The sequence below is a fragment of the Lissotriton vulgaris genome, chromosome 1_1 (genome assembly GCF_964263255.1).
Source record: "Lissotriton vulgaris chromosome 1_1, aLisVul1.2, whole genome shotgun sequence".
Taxonomy (NCBI): Eukaryota; Metazoa; Chordata; class Amphibia; order Caudata; family Salamandridae; genus Lissotriton; species Lissotriton vulgaris.
This window is the reverse complement of record NC_141685.1, coordinates 408391957-408412962: the sequence shown is the minus strand read 5'-3', so window position 1 is coordinate 408412962 and position 21006 is coordinate 408391957. Positions and strand designations below refer to the sequence as shown.

Genomic DNA, 21006 nt, shown 5'->3' with positions numbered 1-21006 from the left:
AAAGCGGATAGTGCGCTAGAGCGTTTTAAGGACTCCAGGGCTATGACCAAGTCCTTGGGCCTAGGCCAGCGCCAGCAAACTTCTGCTTTTCGCCCCTTTTGTGGCCAAGGAAGGGGCGCCCCCACACGTCCAGCCAGCCACAGGCGGCAGAACCAACCTCAACACGGTCGCGGACGTGGTAACTGCCGTGGCGCTGCCGGGGGTCAACGGCCACATCCGCTCCCGCAGCATCTGCCTCAAAGCCTTCCTAGTTTGAGCTTCCAGGCCCATTCGACGCCAGTGGGGGGGCAGGGTTCGCCATCACCTCCTCCACTGGTGTACCATCACGTCGGACAGGTGGGTGCTGCAAATCGTCCGTTGGGGATACTCCCTCCCCTTCGAGGTGACCCCTCCAGCCATGCCACCGCAGTACCACTGCGTGTCGGGGGATCACTGCAACTTCTACAAGAGGTCGTTACAGCCCTCTTGGCCAAGGGGGCCTTCGAGCGTGTTCCTTCGCCCAGTAGTAGGGTGTGGTGGTTGTTCCCACTACTTTCTGGTACCCAAGAAGGGCAAAGGGGGCCTTTGCCCTATCTTGGATCTACGGAATGTCAACGGCTTCCTCCGGACAGAGAAGTTCAAAATGCTGACACTGGCTCAGGTCTTAGCTGCCCTGGACCCAGGAGACTGGATGGTAGCGTTGGACTTGCAGGACGCTTATTTCCACATCCCCGTCCTGCCGGCCCACCGGTGCTACCTGCGGTTCACGGTAGGCCACAAGCATTTTCAGTTTACCGTGCTCCCCTTCGGCCTTACCAGTGCGCCACGGGTGTTCACCAAAGTGATGGCGGTGGTCGCAGCTCATCTGCGCAGGTTAGGGGTATCAGTCTTTCCCTACCTCAACGAATAGTTGTTGAAGGCGGGCTCGCCCCAGACAGTTGTCAGCCACCTCCAGACAACGGCAGACCTCCTTCACCAGCCGGGGTTTTCCATCAATGTGCCGAAGTCACACCTGTGCCCCTCTCGGAAGCTCCTCTTCATCGGAGCGGTTCTCGACTCGGCGCAGTTTCGGGTTTACCCTCCCGAACAGCGGGTTCGGGATATTCAGGCTCTGATTCCACTCTTTCAGCCTTTATCCCGGATCTCGGTCAGGTTGACGCTGCGGCTTCTGGGGCTGATGGCCTCCTGCATCCTTCTGGTGCATCACGCCAGGTGGCGGATGCGGGCTCTGCAGTGGGACCTGAAGTTTCAGTGGGCCCAGCATCAGGGCAACCTGTCCGACCATGTCCTGATCTCGGAGGGCACTGCGAGACAGCTGCAGTGGTGGCTCACGGACCGCGATTGGGTCAGCGGCAGATCCCTATCCCTCTCCCTTCCCCAACCGGAGCACGTGGTTGTGACGGATGCGTCCCTCCAGGGCTGGGGAGGCCACATAGGAGAGGCGGAGATCAGAGGCCTCTGGTCTCCGGCGGAGTCCCGGCTCCATATCAACCTTTTGGAGCTGCGGGCGATTCGCCTAGCACTGAAGGCATTCCTCCCCTCTGTTCGGGAGGAGTGTAGTGCAGGTGTTCACGGACAACACCACCGCCATGTGGTGTTGCAACAAACAGGGCGGGGTGGGGTCGTGGAACCTCTGCCAAGAGGCTCTGCGCCTTTGACAGTGGCTGGGACATCAGGGCGTGACCCTGATGGTTCAACACCTGGCAGGTTCTCTGAACGCCAGGGTGGACGAGCTCAGCCGAAGGTGCATGATGGATCACGAATGGCGTCTGAACTCTGATGTGGCGCAAGGCCTTTTTCAGCAGTGGGGAGAGCCTTGGTTAGATCTATTCGCTACAGAAGAGAACGCGCAATGTCATCAGTTCTGCGCGTTGGAATTTCCAAGGCGGCACTCGCTCGGAGACGCTTTTCGTCGCGAGTGGAGTTGCGGTTTGTGGTACGCCTTTCCGCCTATACCACTTCTGCCCAGAGTGCTGAAGAAGATCAAACGCGACCGGTCCCAAGTCATCCTTGTGGCTCCGGACTGGGCACGAAGGTACTGCTATCCCGAGCTCCTCAGTATGTCAGTCGATCCCCTGGTTCGTCTGCCTCTTCAGGAGGACCTTCTGTCGCAGCAGCAGGGGACGGTCCTCCATCCGAACCTGTTAGTCTCCACCTCCATGCTTGGAGATTGAGCGGCGACAGTTGAGGCCATTTGACTTGCCTCCTGAAGTCTGTAATGTCATTCTGGCAGCCAGGCGTCCCTCCACAAAGTTGGTATACGCCTGCAGGTGGAACAGATTTGTGGCATGGTGCACAGCAAAGACTGTGTATCCTCTCTCTGCCCCTCTTTCTGAGGTTCTCCTCTTCCTTCTTTCTCTTAACCAGCAAGGCTCTGCTCTGAGCACTATCAAGGGCCACCTTTCTGCCCTTTCTGCCTTCTTAAGGCTACCTGATCAGCCATCTTTTTTCAAGTCCCCTATTGTAACTCGTTTTCTGGAGGGCATCACACACATGTTCCCCCATGTTCCGTTTGTGATTCCTCAGTGGGATTTGAACCTTGTTCTTACTTACCTGATATGCGCCCCCTTTGAGCCACTTCATAACTGTCCTCTCCATCTTCTTACTCTGAAGACTGCTTTCCTGGGTGCCATCACCTCTGCCAGGAGAGTGAGTGAGCTCCAGGCTCTTTCTTCTAAACCTCATTTCCTTTCTGTCCATCCGGACAAGGTTGTGTTGCGGACTAGACCCTCTTTCCTGCCCAAGGTTGTCACGGCCTTCTACATCGGGCAGTCCATCACCTTGCCCACCTTCTTTCTGCCACTGCATCCCTCTAAAGAGGAAGAGCGGCTCCACCGTCTGGACCCAAAACGTGCGACTTCATTCTATTTGGATCGCACACGCCAGTTATGGGTGGATGACCAACTCTTTGTTGGTTACGTGGGTGCTAAGAAAGGTTGGGCGGTGCACAAGAGGACCATCTCTCAGTGGGTCGTCTTGTGTTTTAAGGCTTGTTACTCCTTGGCCAAAAAGGAGCCTCCTGTTGAGCTGAGGGCCCATTCCACTCGGGCCACGGCGGCTACTACTGCCCTGGGCCGGGTAGTCCCCTTGCAGGACATTTGTCAGGTAGCTACGTGGGCCTCGCTGCACACGTTTGCAAGGCACTACTGCCTGGACAGCCAAGTCCGGAGAGTTGGCTTCTTTGACCGTTCCGTCCTCCAGGACTTTCAGTTGTGATTATTGGTTCGCAGACCCACCACCGGGGTTGGTATTGCTGGGGTATCTATTCTAAGGTAAGGAATCTATCACTAACGTGTCTCTTTCCGATGCACAAGTTACTTACCTTCGGTAACGATATATCTGTAAGAAACAGTACTTACTATTAGATTCCTTACTGCCCCACCCATCCTCCCCGTTTGGCGAACCGATATCTAGGGTTAAGGTCGTCCCCTTTCAGGGCCCTAGTTTCAATGGCACCAGTGTTGGTTTTTAACATGGCTCTGCGTTTCTGGCGCGGAAAAGCTGTCTAAGAACTGACGACAGCACGCGGAGGCTTCGTCTAAGTACTCCGACGACGTCATCACGGCGCCCACGACGACGGACGCGGAGCCGCAGACGACGCCTACCGACATGCAAGGGTACTGCTACGCAAAAATTTCCGGATCCAGTCTGACACCTGGGGATATTCTAAGGTAAGGAATCTAATACGAACTACGGTTTCTTACAGATATATCGTTACCGAAGGTAAGTAACTTGTTCATCGGGCAGTCCATCACCTTGCCCACCTTCTTTTCGCCTCCGCATCCCTCTAAAGAGGAAGAGCGGCTCCACCGCCTGGACCCAAAACGTGCGCTTTCTTCTATCTGGATCGCACACACCAGTTCCTGGTGGATGACTAACTCTTTGTTGGTTACGTGGGAGCTAAGAAGGGACAGACGGTGCAGAAACGGACCATCTCTCGGTGGGTCGTTTTGTGTATCAAGGCATGCTACTCCTTGGCTAAAAAGGAACCTCCTGTTGGGCTGAGGGCCCATTCCACTCGGACCACGGCGGCTTCTACTGCTCTGGGCAGGGAGTCCCCTTGCAGGACATCTGTCGGGCAGCTACGTGGGCCTCACTGCACACGTTCACAAGACACTACTGCCTGGACTGCCAAGTCCGGAGGGATGGCTTCTTTGGCCGTTCCGTCCTCCAGGACTTTCTGATGTGATTATTGGTTCGCAGACCCACCACCGGGGTTGGTATTGCTGGGGTATCTATTCTAAGGTAAGGAATCTAATACTAACCTGTTTCTTTCAGATGAACAAGTTACTCATCTTCAGTAACGATATATCTGTAAGAAACAGTAGTTAGTATTAGATTCCTTACCAACCCACCCATCCTCCCCGTTCTGCGAACCGATATCTAGGGTTAAGGTCCTTCTCTTTCAGGGACCTAGTTTCATGGCACCAGTGTTGGTTCTATCATGGCTCTGCGTATCTGGCGCGAAAAAGCTGTGTATAAGAACTGACGTCCGCGCGCAAGGGCGGCATCTAAGTACTCCGGCGACGTCATTCAGGCGCTAACGACGCCGACGACGGTCGTGGAGCCGCGGACGACGCCTACCGATGCACAGGGGTATTGCTACGCAAAAGTTTCCGGATCCAGTCTGACGCCTGGGGATATTCTACGGTAAGGAATCTAATACTAACTACTGTTTTTTACAGATATATCGTTACCGAAGGTAAGTAACTTGTTCATCTGGGTGCGCTTAACACCCTTGTCGGGAAGCTGCACAGAATACAAGCCATTGCAGCGAAACACGCTTTAAATAGGCAGCGAGGGACCTCAACCACATTAGCCTTGCATTGGCTGCCGATCCACCAGAGAATTCAATTCAAAGCTCTATGCAGGGTCTTTAGGGCAGCTCATGGATTGGGCTCCAAGAACCTGCAAAGAAAATTCAACTGGTATTCTTCAACTAGAAACCTTCGTTCTGCTTCTGCATTTCTGATGAATGTAGTCCGGTTCAGGCGTCCAGAACAGGTGGCAGATCCTTCTCTGCCGTTGCTTCTCGGCTTTGGAATACTCTCCCTTTGGATCTACGTCCGGTCCAAAGTCTTATGGATTTCAGGAAAAAGTTGAAAACGTTTTTATTCCCTAGGTGGGATTAATTTTTCCTTCTGATAGCCTCTCTTTTTCTCCCTTCCTGTATTACACCTCGGCTGCCCCTCTGAACTTCTGGTGGGGACTCTCTATTTTTAAGCGCCAGGATACCTGTCGGGAGATAGAGCGCTATATAAGCACCTCATTACATTACATTATCTTATGTGTACTCCCATTGAGCTGCTGCATTATTGTCTTCCCGTCTCCTTACTTTTAAGACTACTTTCTTGCTTTCCATCACTACTGCTCGCAGGGTGAGTGAGCTTCAAGCTTTATCTTCCAAACCTCCCTTTCTTGCTGTCCATCCGGATAAAGTAGTCCTCCGTACTAGGCTCTTTTTTCTGCCCAAAGTAGTTACCTCTTTTCGCATAGGTCAGATTGCCCACCTTCTTCCCACCTCCGCACCCTTCGACAGGGGCGGAGATACCCTAAACATGTGCTGTCTTTCTACCTTGACCGCACTAATGACTTCCGGGTCGACAATCAACTCTTCATGGGTTATGTGAGGGCCAAGAAAGGGCCGGCAGTGCACAAACATACCATCTCTTGATGGGTCATCCTATGCATTAAGATGTGTTCTTCTTTGGCTAAAAAGGTAACTCCAGTAGGACTGCGCGCCCACTCTACCAGGGCGACAGCAGCTACTTCTGCTTTGGGAAGTGGAGTTCTGCTGGTTCACATCTGCCAGGTAGCTTTGTGGGCATTACTGCCTGGACAACCAATTCCGGAGAGACTGCTTTTTCAGCTGTTCTGTTCTGCAGGACTTCCTGGTGTGATCTTAGGTCGCAGACCCACCTCCGGGGGTAGATGGGGATGTATTCTAAGGTAAGGAGTCTAAAACAAATAGTCTCTTTCAGATTAACAAGTCACTTACCTTCTGTAACCATGTATCTTTAAGAGACATGTATTAGTTATAGATTCCTTACCTCCCCACCCAAACTCCCTGTTATGCGAAGTGACTTCTAGTGATAAGGACTCCCTCCAGGGCCCTAGTTGTGTGCACCAGTGGTCAGTGTCATGCATGGCTCTGCGCTTCTGGCATGGAAAGTTGTGTTAGAACTGACACTAGCGCGCAGGGGCGGCATCTAAGTAGACACCGCAACGTTATCCCAGTGACCACGACACTTGATGCAGAGTCGACTTTTAAGATAAAATTTCGCCAGATCCAGTCTGACGCCTGGGGGTAATTCTAAGGTAAGAAATCTATAACTAATATATGTCTCTTACAGATATCTTGTTACCGAAGGTAAGTAACTTGTTCAACAAGGTCTTTAAATCAATTCCTTTAACCTATAAGGTAATTTATAACAGTATGATTAATACTGACAGGTAAACAGCTAAATATTTATCTCTAGTTCCAGAGCGATATTTATCCCACATTTATGGGAAAAGATTACCATTTTGTTACTGAGGCTTCAGCAAGCTGTGCAGCTCCAAGGTAGCCTTCCAAAGTGAAGGCATGGAGGAGCAGTGGTAAAGGAGGCTGGCTATTCACAATGTCGCAGACTAAGCCAATCTTGTCATGATTGGCTTTATAAGTATGTGCAGCTACTATATGTAGTGTGCCTTTTTTCAGTGATGTGAGTTGGGTGCATTCTAATGATGAGGCCCTTCTACAGCCAGTAACATTTTTTTGTCAAAAGGAGTGAGAATGGAGCATCACACCAGCACTCAGTCCAATTTATTGTAGACTTACCATACCAATAATTCATCTCGTCCATTGTGCTACAGGGTCAACTGTGGCATCTGCAGATTGATATTACCTGTCAAAAATGATCTAGAAAAATGTATCCATCATTCTATTGGTTCAATAACCTGTGTATCAATCAGTCACGAGTTGCACAAGGGGCTTCTTCACTTTACTCTTTCCTATTATGGAGGACGGTTAGTCTAACCTGATTTGGATGGGATATGTCTTGTACCTAAAGTTGCATTATAAGTTTACCTATACAAAACTGTCAAGTATTTAAAAGTTTTTGCGCACAGACAAAGTAACAACACTCCTAAAGTGAATGTGTTACAAAGCAGTGCCCAGGCGTAGTTCAGGTGTGCAACGAGATAAGGAAATCCAGTCTACCAACTATCTATGTCTCCAAAGTCTGTAGACTCCTCCTCGATAATAATTAGAAACTCATTGGCTGCCTGCACAGCATTACCTGTGTCAATTTTGAGACTAAAGGTGCACAACATTGCTGATTGGTTAGCCCTGATACTCCGAAACACAATGAACTAGACTGTGTAGGGTGCCTGCATCCCCTTTAATGAACATCCCCATGTTCTTTGTTGCAATCCCTTTCATTAATATGTAATCCAAGTGGGGCTCTTGACATAAGCATACCCAAGGGTTTTGAGAAAACATACCATAGTGTGTCTTGAGAAAGATACCATGATCCGGGAAGCAGATGTGCCAGAAACCCTATCCTTCTTGTCCACTCTATTGGCCCAAAGTGACATCAAGAAGCATGAGTAGCAGAACACCATTATCCACATACCTGCAAAACTGTATAAAGAGTGGCAAAACTAGCCATGACTTTGAATCTAAGTTCTTGTCACATGCTGCTCAAAAGACTATTTGTACCCTAAGCCCTATACATGTTTGGTTCTAAGTGACTGTAAGGAAACCGGCTTTTTGCAGGTTTACCCCCATCCCCCTTTTTTGACCCCATGTTTACTACACGGGTACTGGTGTAATGACTATGAAATGCCCCAAGCCCTGCTAAACAGGATACAGTGCATATGCTCTGTGCCTTAAAATGGTGTATGTTTAATTGACTTGTCCTATCTGAAAGAAACACGTTAGTGTTAGATTCCTTACCTTAGAATATCCCCAGGCGTCAGTCTGGATCCGGAAACTTTTGCGTAGCAGTACCCCTGCGCGTCGGTAGGCGTCGTCTGCAGGCGTCCCCTGCGGCTCCGCGTCCGTCGTCGGCGTCGTGCGCCGTGATGACGTCGCTGGAGTACATAGACGCCGCCTCCGCGCGCTGACGTCAGTTCTTCTTTTTTCCGCGCCAGTGGACGCAGATCTGAAGAGCAGTACTCCGGTCTTTGACCAAGTTTTTCGATTGTTTTTTCCTCTACTGTGCCTGATAGGATGCCTGGGTTTAAGAATTGCGATGACTGTGAGCGCACGATGTCGGTCACAGACCATCACCGCCTCTGCCTCCGGTGTCTGGGCCCTGACCACGACGTGGACTCCTGCGTCGACTGCCGGGCCCTTACCAACAAGGCTAGGCGGGAGCGGTCCCGCAAGCTACTGGAGCTCCGGGTGTCGGCCCCACGTCGGGACCGGGAGCGGTCCCGGTCCGGCCGGAGGTCGAGAGAGCGTTCGAGGGAGCGGTCGCGGAGCCGCGCCGGGCGCTCCGGAAGTCGACACCACTCGTCAGGCTCGTCAGGTAAGAAGCACAAGAAGTCGGGGCGTCGTCATCGTACCCCCGACTCCCCCCGACGCTCGCGCGATGCGGCCGGGGGCTCGGGTGACCCCAACCCCGCGGCTCCGCGAGAGTCGCCGGCGCGGCCTGCCTCATACCCTCCGGTCCCTGGGCATGGCGCGACGCCTGAGGAGATCGAGGCGTTCCTCATGGCCATGAGGGCGGTCGCTTCTCCGACGGGGCCTACGGCGCCTTCGGGCCCAGTGCTACCGTCTGGGGGCCCTAGCGGTTCGGGTGTCCCTGCCTCGGCGCCGTCGGGTGCTCCGGCCCCGGCGCCGCCGACGGCTCCGACCCCGGCGCCGCAGGGGCCTTCGGGATCGGCGCCGGCTGGTCTTCCGGCCTCCCCGGCGCCGTTGCCATCGGGGTTACCCCCGACGCCGCCCCCGCGCGGCGCCGGTTCTCCGCTGCCGGTTCCGGCCGGCGGTGGGGTTCCGACGCCGGCTCCGGGCGGCGCCGTCCCCTTACCTTCTCCGACGCCGGACGCGGCGCCGGACGGGCGTCGCACGACGCCGGTCCCGGCGCCGATGGGGCCCATGAACCCCGAGGAGCCGGTCTTCATCATTGACTCCGAATACGGAGAGGATGAGGAGTACGGTGAAGGTTGGGAGGGGTCCGAGGACCCTCTGGCTCGCGAGTGCCAGTATGACCCGGACTGGACGGGTGACTTGGGGGATGCCAGTGGTTTGGACGACTCTCCTAACCCTGGTTTGATCTCTCCTCCAACCGTGGCATCGGTGGAGGGAGCTGCCTATTCTGTGGTGCTGATGAGGGCTGCCAAGGCCTTACACCTTGAGCTCCCCGTCGCGGCCGTGAGGCCTAACATCCTCACCGAGGTCTTCAAACCGCAGTCATGCCCACTGGAGCCACTGCTGCCGTTCAATGAAGCCTTGTCTGACGTTCTGTTGGGCACGTGGTCCAGGCCCGCTTCAGGTGCGCCTGTTGATCGGAACGTGGCCAGGCGCCACCGTCCTTGTCCGGACGACCCCAAGTACCTGTCTACCCACCCCACTCCTGAGAGTCTGGTGATCCAGGCCTCGACCTCCCAGTCCGCATTCCCGTCGGCCCCGCCCGACCGGGAATCCAAGAGGTATGACCAGTTTGGCAAAAAGGTCTTCTCGTCCATTAGTTTGGGCCTGCGGTCTTGCAACACCGCCTGCCTCTTGGGCCGCTACACCCACTCTGTGTGGGATACGGTCGCGGAGCTGCTGCCAGAATGCCCCATGGAGGTGCGGGCAAAGCTCGGTCAGGCTGTGGCTGAGGGCCGAGATGCAGCGAAATATTCAATTCGGTGTGGTCTTGATACGACCGACTCGCTGGGCAGGGCTATGTCTACGACGGTGGCGATTCGTCGCCACGCCTGGCTGAGATCCGCCAATTTTTCGGCTGATGTCCAGAATACCCTGATGGACATGCCGTTTGATGGCTGTCACCTGTTCGGTGACAAAGCGGACCACGCACTGGAACGCTTCAAGGACTCCAGGGTCACGGCCAAGTCCTTGGGTCTCTCGACCCAGCGTCAGCAACCGGGTTCGTTTCGTCCCTTTCGTGGCCAAGGAAGGGGCGCCCCCACACGTGCTGCCAGCCACGCGCCGCAACAATCCTTCCAACGCGGTGGCGGCCGTGGAAACCGCCGTGGTGGCGGTCGGGGACAACGGCGGGGTCAGACCACACCTTCCCCCGCAGCATCTACCCCAAAATCCTCCTAGTCCGTGCTTTCGGCCCCATGTGACGCCAGTGGGTGGCAGGGTTCGCCATCACCACGCTCACTGGCGCACGATCACTTCGGACAGGTGGGTGCTGCAAATCGTCCGAAGGGGCTACTCCCTCCCCTTCGAGACCTCTCCTCCAGCCATGCCACCGCAGAACCACCGTGTGTCGGGGGACCACTTGACACTCCTGCAGGAGGAAGTTACGGCCCTCTTGGCCAAGGGGGCCATCGAGCGCGTTCCTGGGCCAGAAGTAGGGCGTGGTTGTTATTCCCACTACTTTCTGGTGCCCAAGAAGGACAAGGGGGGCCTACGTCCTATCTTGGATCTAAGGAACGTCAACGGCTTCCTCCGGAAGGAGAAGTTCAAGATGTTGACGTTAGCTCAGGTCTTGGCTGCTCTAGACCCGCAAGACTGGATGGTAGCGTTGGACTTGCAGGACGCCTATTTTCACATCCCCGTCCTGCCGGCCCACCGGCGTTACCTGCGGTTCACGGTAGGCCAGGAGCATTTTCAGTTTATCGTGCTTCCCTTCGGCCTTACCAGCGCCCCACGGGTGTTCACAAAGGTGATGGCGGTGGTCGCAGCCCATCTGCGCAGGTTGGGGGTTTCAGTCTTCCCCTACCTAGACGACTGGTTGTTGAAGGCGGGCTCGCCCCAGACAGTCGTCCACCACCTTCAGATGACGGCAGACCTCTTGCACGACCTGGGGTTCTCCATCAATGTGCCGAAATCACACCTGTGTCCCTCTCAAAAGCTCCTTTTCATCGGAGCGGTTCTGGACTCGGCGCAGTTTCGGGTTTATCCTCCGGAACGGCGGGTTCGGGATATTCAGGCTTTGATTCCCATCTTTCAGCCGCTATCCCGGGTTTCGGTCAGGTTGACGCTGCGGCTGCTGGGACTGATGGCTTCCTGCATCCTTCTGGTGCATCACGCTCGGTGGCGGATGCGGGCTCTGCAGTGGGACCTGAAGTTTCAGTGGGCCCAGCATCAGGGCAACTTGTCCGACCACGTCTTGATCTCGGAGGGCACTGCGAGACAACTGCAGTGGTGGCTTACGGACCGCGATTGGGTCAGGGGCAAGTCCCTCTCCCTTCCCCAACCGGAGCACGTTGTCGTGACGGACGCGTCCCTCCAGGGCTGGGGTGGCCACTTGGGAGAGGCAGAGATCAGAGGCATCTGGTCTCCGGCGGAGTCCCGGCTCCATATCAACCTGTTGGAGCTGCGGGCGATTCGTCTGGCACTGAAGGCATTCCTCCCCTTTGTCAACGGGAGTGTGGTGCAGGTGTTCACCGACAACACCACCGCCATGTGGTACTGCAACAAACAGGGCGGTGTGGGGTCGTGGACCCTTTGCCAGGAGGCTCTGCGCCTCTGGCAATGGCTGGAACGTCAGGGCGTGACTCTGACGGTTCAACACCTGGCAGGTTCTCTGAACGCCAGGGCGGACGAACTCAGCCGTCGGTGCTCGATGGATCACGAATGGCGTCTGAACTCGGACGTGGCGCAAGGCATCTTTCTGCAATGGGGAGAGCCTTGGTTAGATCTATTCGCCACCGAAGGGAACGCGCAATGTCATCAGTTCTGCGCGTTGGAGTTTCCAAGACGGCACTCGCACGGCGACGCCTTTCGGCGCGAGTGGAGTTGCGGTCTGTTATACGCCTTTCCGCCTATACCACTTCTGCCCAGAGTGCTGAAGAAGATCAGGCGCGACCGGGCCCAAGTTATCCTTGTGGCTCCGGACTGGGCTCGAAGGTACTGGTATCCCGAGCTACTCAGCATGTCAGTCGGTCCCCCGATCCGCCTGCCCCTTCAGGAGGACCTTCTGTCGCAGCAGCAGGGGACGGTCCTCCACCCGAACCTGTCCAGTCTCCACCTCCATGCTTGGAGATTGAGCGGCGGCAGTTGAGGCCATTTGACTTGCCTCCTGAAGTCTGTGATGTTATTCTGGCAGCCAGGCGTCCCTCCACTAAGTCGGTATACGCCTGTCGGTGGAACAGATTTGTGGCATGGTGCACAGCAAAGGCTGTGGATCCTCTTTCTGCCCCTCTTTCGGAGGTTCTTCTGTTTCTTCTTTCTCTTGCCCAGCAGGGCTCTGCTCTGGGCACTATCAAGGGCTACCTTTCTGCCCTTTCAGCCTTTTTAAGGCTTCCTGATCAGCCTTCTTTGTTCAAATCCCCGATTGTAACTCGATTCTTGAAAGGCATCACTCACATGTTTCCACCTGTTCCGTTTGTGATGCCTCAGTGGGATTTGAACCTGGTTCTGACCTTTCTAATGTGTGCTCCCTTTGAGCCCCTTCATTCTTGTCCTCTCCGTCTCCTGACTTTAAAGACGGCTTTCCTGGTTGCCATCACCTCTGCCAGGAGAGTGAGTGAGCTCCAGGCTCTTTCTGTCCAACCTCCTTTCCTGTCTGGACCCAAAACGTGCGCTTTCATTTTACATGGATCGCACACGCCAGTTCCGGGTGGATGACCAACTGTTTGTTGGCTACGTGGGTGCGAAGAAGGGACGGGCGGTCTGTAAACGAACCATCTCTCGATGGGTCGTCCTCTGCATCAAAGCGTGCTACTCTTTGGCTCGGAAGGAGCCCCCTGTTGGGCTGAGGGCCCATTCCACTCGGGCCACGGCGGCTACCACTGCCCTGGGCCGGGGAGTCCCCTTGCAGGACATTTGCCAAGCGGCTACGCGGGCCTCGCTGCACACCTTTGCGAGGCACTACTGCCTGGACAGCCAAGTCCGGATGGATGGCTTCTTTGGCCGTTCTGTCCTCCAGGACTTTCTGGTGTAGTTGTATTGGTTCGCAGACCCACCACCGGGGTTGGTATTGCTGGGGTATGTATTCTAAGGTAAGGAATCTAACACTAACGTGTTTCTTTCAGATGAACAAGTTACTTACCTTCGGTAACGATATATCTGTAAGAAACATTAGTTAGTGTTAGATTCCTTACCGAACCCACCCATCCTCCCCGTTCTGCGAACTGATACCTAGGGTTAAGGTCATCCCTTTCAGGGCCCTAGTTTTTACATGGCACCAGTGTTGGTTCTCTCATGGCTCTGCGTCTCCTGGCGCGGAAATGCTGTGTGCAAAGAACTGACGTCAGCGCGCGGAGGCGGCGTCTATGTACTCCAGCGACGTCATCACGGCGCACGACGCCGACGACGGACGCGGAGCCGCAGGGGACGCCTGCAGACGACGCCTACCGACGCGCAGGGGTACTGCTACGCAAAAGTTTCCGGATCCAGACTGACGCCTGGGGATATTCTAAGGTAAGGAATCTAACACTAACTAATGTTTCTTACAGATATATCGTTACCGAAGGTAAGTAACTTGTTCAACAGTAACGAAATGCCTCAGTTTGTATGGCCACCCCAAAGTTTTTGGACTGATACTGCTGGTTTTTAGACTCTGAAAGTGCTCTGAGGCCTGCTAACCAAACCTCCATACCTGTGCCCTTACTTTTAAACTGATATGTCAAATTGGCTACTACCCAATTGGCTGAGCTAGACTACCTATGAGTCCCTAGTAAATAGTACCCTGGGCATTTAAGCTAGAGCCTCCCACCAGAGATTGCAGCACTGGTTGTACCACTCTGGGGGGGGACATGAGTAAAACGAGTCTCCAGAGCCCACCATTTGCAGGCTCTCCCAACTTTGCCATTTAAAGCAATGGTAAAGCCAGGCTCCACGGTATAGGTGTAAGTCACCCCTACAAAAGGCGTAGCAAGTCCGAAGGCAGGGTGCAACATATCTCATGGGCTGAACGTGTATTTTACATGTGTTCTGGCCGCAAAATCGGTAAACTGATGTTTTATCTTTGGAAAAGCTTGATAGCCAAATTGACAAGTGCAGAGTTACAAGCTGACCCCTAAGCTGTGCTAACTTTGGAATGGTGCAAAATGGGTCCTCCAAGGCATCAAACCACTTGTTACACTAAGCCCGATTTGATTCTCAGGTCGAAATTAATGTAGCAAGATGCAGTGTGCAACTTTAGCCAAGTTGCTGCTTTGTCACCTTCAGTCCCTTGTACCCATACTTGTTAAACACAGGGTCCTGTAGCTGAGACGGCTTTCTACCCTCCTGGAGAGATATGCTAACTACTCCCAGGAAAGGATACAATAGGGGCCTGCTCTGGAGGGAGGTGTCCCTCTCTCCATCAGGAAGCCACATGTGTGCTGGTATGAAAGGTGAGTTTCAAAGGAGAAGCCTTCTTTGAAGGGTAAATGGGTATCATTTGGAAGATGGGTTGCTCTATTGTTCAGGCTGGCACTTAGGCCAGGAGAGGGGAAACCAATTGCCAAGCCAGTTTTCCAAAGGCATGTAGCCCCCTTGGTAGCCACACCTCTGGGTTGGCTAGGGAGCTCCACATGCCAGGACCTGCCATATTGGGAGTGGGCGAAATGGTGCATCCTGGGATGCCCAGATGCCACACTTTGCAGGAAGTGGTTTTGAGGTGGTAGGGAACCTGGTAGCTCATTGACTATCAACTGCATCCTGCCCTGAGGGTGTTTTCTGAGCAGCTTGCACCAAGAGGACTGCGAGGTTCCTGTGACCAGGATCACCTCACACCCTCCATAGAGCAAGTAGTAGTCTCAGCAAGACCCCTGTTGACTGCATCGCATCCAAAGCATCCTTAGGAGCATCTTCAGCATGCTTCATCGATTGCATCAAAACCACTTCCATAGGAAAGCCCTAAATAGAATAAAAGTGCTTGGAATTAACTGAAGGCTCCTTCACGTGCTGAGGTAACTGGTTCTGTGGATCTTGCTGGCCCCCCTGTTTGGCGCCCACTGGAGTTGGTAGCCTAAAGTGTCTCAAAGGGACCGCATTACACCTAGCCCAAACTTTTTCTTGACAAAGTTTCTAATTGTCAAATCTGTAGAATGTGCCATTGCTTGTTCGTGGTTGAGTGAAATGCTTTGATTTACTATATTTTATAACCCTCCTGTGGATATTATTTGTTGTGTTGTCTAACAAAACCGTCTACTATAGATTGGTGTCAAATTTCTCTGGTGTCTTGTCGAATTTTTTCTTCAATTGTATTGTGCTGTTTAAATGCTTTACACTTGTTCCCTGTGCGATGCTTGCTGCTAAGCAACAGCTACCCAGGGTTGAGCTGAAGGTGTGCCAAACGAAATCGAAAAGGGTTGGTAATTGGACTACGGGGAGGTTGCCCGATAACATCATATAATGCACCCCATTTCCTCACAAAACCTTTGCCAACACCCAGGACTAATAGCAAATAAACAGCAGCATGAAGTGGTTTGAATTTCAGGTGCTTTATCTGTTGTTTATTTTTTTATGTTTTTGAGGGCTCTGAGTCTCCCATGATGATCGGCGATCCAAAAAGTGACCTTGATGATGTTGACCCCTGATGTGAATCTCCAGATGCAAGATATTTGAAAATTCAAAGATGACTGTGTGATGCCCGAGGCACCTTTGGGAAGGACTTCTGATTCCACTGCAAGCTGCCGTCAGATAGAATGGCTTAACACAGCCAGTATGAGCATTGGAGGATTTTGTTTTTTTGGGAAAAGTTCACAGTACTTTATAACAGAGTATACATGAACTGTCACGCAGTGAAGGACTTGGAGACAATACTGCACGAGCAACTTTGACAGTCAAACCATGTTTAAAAAATATTTTTTTGTCAAGATTTTATCAACTAATTAAAGTGGTTTAAATTTTTAATATGTGAACCTTAAATGAGTGAATGTAAAACTGTTGTTTTTTTCTGCAATGCTGCAAACAAAAAAGTCTGTTGGTTTTATACATAGAAAAAGAATCTGACTATCTTTAGACATAAAGGGCAGGTTTTTAATCATTCAGATGAATAAATAGGACTATTCAAATTTATGTACAAATGTGTGATAAAGAGTTTCATTTGATATGTAAAATATTAGTTAAAGTAGTCAGGTTACAAAAATATATATCTGTTTTTAATGTATCCCAGGCTAATTGTACAGCGCTTATGTGGGTTAATGAGTAGAATTCCTGGGTGTAACAAATATGGGGGGATGGTGTAATGTCCGGGAAGGTCTGACTAGGGGAGAGCATTTATGTCTGGTGTCGGGAAGAGCTTTAGAGATTTCCATTAGGGATGCTGAGGATGGAAGAAAACATCAGTCAGATCAGTATGTTGATCAAAGAGGACCTCAAATACAAATGTTGTTGCCATTGGATAAGAATGGTAAATTCATTTTGAAGAGTCCAAATTCTTTTATTTAAAAAGAGCACTTTAAGATAAAATTATGTTACATCTACATACATTAGATCACCTGTTCCACACAAGGAGACATATTGAATAAACTGTAGTTCTATTCAAGTGATCTGTAATCAATCGTGTTGGCGTACTATTGATTAAATATGATGCACAGCTCATTGAAGAGATGAGGAGCTCTGTATGTTTTATAAAAATGATAATATAGGGAATATAATATTGCTTTATTTGTGAATTTGTCGTCACCGCACATCACTGAAGTAAAAAAACAGGTTTAATGGTTCATAACATATTAGAAATCACTTGTACTGCACAATTTATTCTCCTTTTTTTATTGAAAATTGCAGTGCAGGGGGTTCCTGATGGTTTATCATAACGTGTGCTTTATGTGCCAAGTGTTTTTGTTGTGTTGTAAATCAAACCACTTTACTTTGTCGCATTTGTTCACAGCTTTGCCTTTATTTATGGTTCTGCCTTATTTTAACAGTGATGGGGTAACTATTTAGGTGTGCCTCGACCATCCCATATGGATAGATTCAGACAATTTGCCAACTGTAAGGCACAAACAGCCAAAAGTGCCTTTTCTTTCTTAGTTTTCTTTTCATGTGAAGCTAGGCAACTGACTAAACCCTAGTCGTCATTTCACACAAATATTGAAAATGACCACTCATTTCACTGTTTAGGTTCCAAAGCCAATCACAGTTCAGCTGAGTCGCCAGTGTGTCACGGTATAGCTGTTGTACTGCATCCCTTTCTATGTATACATGGCAGAGTGCCTCTGGAGACCAAGTGTAAAATAATGGCAAAATTTAAGCTAAAACAGACAGAAATATAAATAATTTAGACCATGTTCTTGCAATTTTAAATGTGATGTTTAAAGATGTTTGTTTACTAAATAATTGATTTCTTATAGCCACCACCCGACTTCAATACTTTTGGATAGTGTGTAAGTTGTTTGAGAAATTATTTTACTTTTGCCACAACAACACTTGTCATAGTGATGAAAAAAGTCTGCCAATGCGCCTGGTATCCTTTCCATATGCTTGTCAGTGATCTGTTTCCAGCTGTGATGCAAATAAAGCAGTTTGAGAAGTGCCCATTTTTGTTTTGTGTTTTTCCTTAAAATCAAGAGGGATGAGTGTTTTTGTTGTAATTTTCTTCTGACCGGGACGTCTAACTGCAGATTCCTCACCTTAGAATATTCCCCTGGCGTCACACTAGATCTGGAAAATCTTGAGCAGTACCTCTGCACACCGTTAAAGTGAGTCATTGGGCTCCGCGTCTGTGTCAAAGTGACGTTACTGTGCTTATATATGCGCCACTCCAGCACGCTGACATCAGTTGAATTAGTTCCAAACCAACAGCACAGATCCAGAGAGCTACTTCAATCATTTTTTGACCAACGTTTGATCAACGTTTTTTTCTTTTGCTCCCAGTGTGCTAGGACATCATGTTCTCTACAAAATTATCAGGGTTCAAGCTTTGCAGGGGCTGCCACAGGCAGATGTGTGTGCCCAGTCCCCACTTGGTTTGTCTCTGGCACCTGGGTTAGGGACAATAAAGCTCCTGGCGCCATGGCAAAACAAGGCTCTGTGCTACTCCTGGTCCCGTTCTCGTTTCAGTGGAAGTTCTTTGGGTCAGTCCTGCTGTCGATCGTTATCCTGCTTCAAGACCACCTCTTCGAAGTCAGAAAAGCACAGCAAGTTGAAGCACTCTTTGGCTTCACCTTTTTGACATCGTGCTTCCAGGCCGTGCTACCACACGCCACCTGTGGAGCCAGCGTCAGGGCCCCAGAGAGTCAAGAGGTGCCCCTTCTGGGTTACCTTAGGCAGGCTCACCCTCAAAGCCAGCCAGGCCCTCTGGATCTGACCCTGTATCTGGACCGATGGCACTACAGGTACCTCCACTTACCCCATGGCTGCTCGATGAGAAGCCAATTATCCCGAGGCAGTTAGTGACGGAGCAGTGTGCTCTTTTTTCTCCCTTCCGTGTCCTTTGGGTTCAAGCCTTGTGAATCCTATGGACAACATATGTCTGCCATGGACCCTCACTCAGTTTGCATGCGGTGCCTTAGTGAGCCCAATGACCTCTTGGCATCCATGCCGGCGCTGTCTAGGCTTCAACATTCCCTGGATTTTTAGTTCCTTGATATGCCCTACATTCCTGAAGGGGGAGATGATGAGGAGGAGGTATATTGTCCCCTAGAAGACCTGATGACTACAAATTGTATGAGGACCTAGGTGTTCCCAGTGGCCTGGCTACCTCCCTAGACTCTAGCATGATTTTCCCTCCAGGCCAGTTTTGGAGAAAGGCGCATCTTTTGACACTGTGATGTGCAGGGTGGCAGAGGTTCTCAATCTCCAGGTGCTGGTTGTCGAGGTCAAGACCAATGTCTTGACAGAGGTGTTTGCACCTGGAGTGGACTCCTCTGAACCGACACTCCCCTTTAAGGAAGCCCTCAATGATGTGGTGTGAGGTGTGTTTGCAAAACTTTTCACAGGGACTCCTGTGCACTGAATGATTCCCCATCTGCACCACCCCACCCCAGAAGACTCAGCCCTCCTCTCCCAGCACCCTTCTACTTAAGAGCCTGGTGGTGCAGGCTTCAAAAGCGAAGGTCACCACTAGTGTGTACCCTATCACTCCAGATAGGGTTAAGATTAAATCCCTTGTGCTGGCTCACTCAGTTTTATATTGACACAATCCTGCTTACCTGAGAAAGCGTTCCTTCCAGGCAGCTTTGTTCAGCCATGCAGCTTCATGCCCACGTCCCAAGATTTCGCCTTAAGAGAGTTGGAGGGAGCTCTTTCTTTTATGGCGGCGTCGGCCGGGAATCTTCTTCCCTTGGACCTCCGCAGCTTTCAGGACTCCAAGCTCTTCAGGAAATGACTAAAGACTTTTCTCTTTATCTAGCAGTCCTTTTCCACCTTTCCTTCCACCAGGTTTGTGCCAGGACACACTTTGAGTAGCTTTGCAATTCACATCCTCCCGAACAGCAAGTCTGGGATACTCGGGCTATGATACTGATGTTTCATTCTCTATCCTGGGTTTCGGTGAGAATGACCTAGAGGCTGCTGGGCCTCATGCCCTCCTTCATCCTGCTGGTGGATAATGCCAGGTGGCATATGTGGGCTCTGCAGTAGGACCTGAAGTTCCAGTGGGTGCAGCATCAGAGGAATCTTTCAGATAGTGTCCAGATCTCCAATTTTAGTGGTGGCTAACGAACCAGGATTGCGTCAACGGCAGATCCCTCTCCCTTCCCCAACGAGAATTCACAGTGGTGATAGATGCGTCACTCCTGGGATGGGGCGACCACATGGGAGAGACCGATATCTGAAGCCTCTGGTCATCGGCGGAGTCCGATCTCCACATCAATGTTCTGGAGCTCTGGGCGATTCATCTGGCACTGAAGGCATTGATTCCTTCTGTCAAAGGAAGGGTAGTGCAGGTGTTCACGGACAACACCACCGCCATGTGGTACTGCCCCAAACAGGGCAGGATGGGGTCTTGGACCCTGTGTCAAGAGGCTTTTTGCCTCTGGACGTGGCTGGAATATCAGGGCATGACCCTGGTGGTTCAACACCTGGCAGGTTCTCTGAACACCATGGCGGACGAACTCAGCCTCCAGTGTATGATGGATCACAAATGGCGTCTTCACTCGGAGGTGGTGCAAGGTCTCTTTCAGCAGTGGGGAGAGCCTTGGTCAGATCTGTTCGATCCTCCCTTGTTGCTAGGTACTCTGTTTGACCCGGTCAAGTGAGGCTGGGCCGAAGGGTTTGAAGACTCGTGCACCCCGTCCCGGTTACCCCGGGTGAGACCGGCGGCAGTGGTGCTGATGCCTGCTCCAGGAGCCCCCAGGTGGGCGAACGTTTGCAAAAAGTTGCCTGTAACTCTTGGCGGTGGATCACTCGGCTCACACATCAATGAAGAACGCAGCTAGCTGCAGAATTAGTGTGAATTGCTGGACACATTGATCATCGACACTTCGAACGCACCTTGAGGGCTCGGGGTCCTCCCGGGGCTACGCCTGTCTGAGGGTCGCTCGATCGTCAATCGCCCCGAAGCTTCCCCGGGACGTGGCTGGGGCCGTCAGAGGGTTAGCTCCGCTTCCCTTCATCCCCCCACAAGGACAGACACCCCAATCACCCATGGCAGGGTCCCTCACCAGGTCCTGTTGCTTAGGTACGTCACCAGCGTACCAAGCATCACTTCAGAAAAGTCAGAAAACTTACCACAGGGATAACTGGCTAGTGGTGGCCATGCGTTCATGGCGAATTCCCTTTTTTATCTTTAGATGTCTGCACTTCCTATCATTGTGAAGCAGAATTCACCAATCATTGGATTGTTCACCCACTAATAGGGAACGTGAGCTGGGTTTAGACCTTCTTGAGATAGGTTAGTTTTAACCTGCTGCTGTTGTGTTGTTGCAATAGTAATCCTGCTCAGTACGAGAGGAACCGCAGGTTCAGACATTTGGTGTATGTGCTTGGCTGAGGAGCCAATGGGGCGAAGCTACCATCTTGGGATTATGACTGAACGCCTCTAAGTC

At 51.7% G+C, this 21006-nt stretch overlaps 1 protein-coding gene and 1 non-coding gene across 4 annotated transcripts in view; both read left to right on the top strand.

Moving 5' to 3' along the window:
- Nucleotides 1–17554, top strand: part of USP24 (ubiquitin specific peptidase 24) — a 1909144-nt gene extending 1891590 nt beyond the window's left edge. For all 3 annotated transcript variants that reach the window (XM_086952711.1, XM_086952716.1, XM_086952707.1), the window contains exon 67: nucleotides 15550–17554. In XM_086952711.1, the coding sequence (XP_086808837.1) occupies nucleotides 15550–15612 (63 nt within the window). In that variant the 3' untranslated portion in view covers nucleotides 15613–17554. The remainder of the gene's footprint in view (nucleotides 1–15549) is intronic.
- Nucleotides 17555–20345: 2791 nt separating this feature from the next.
- LOC147747279 (5.8S ribosomal RNA) lies at nucleotides 20346–20498 on the top strand. Its single transcript, XR_015300154.1, has one exon. It is a non-coding gene; the product is annotated as a 5.8S ribosomal RNA (ribosomal RNA).
- The last annotated feature ends 508 nt before the right edge of the window (nucleotides 20499–21006 follow it).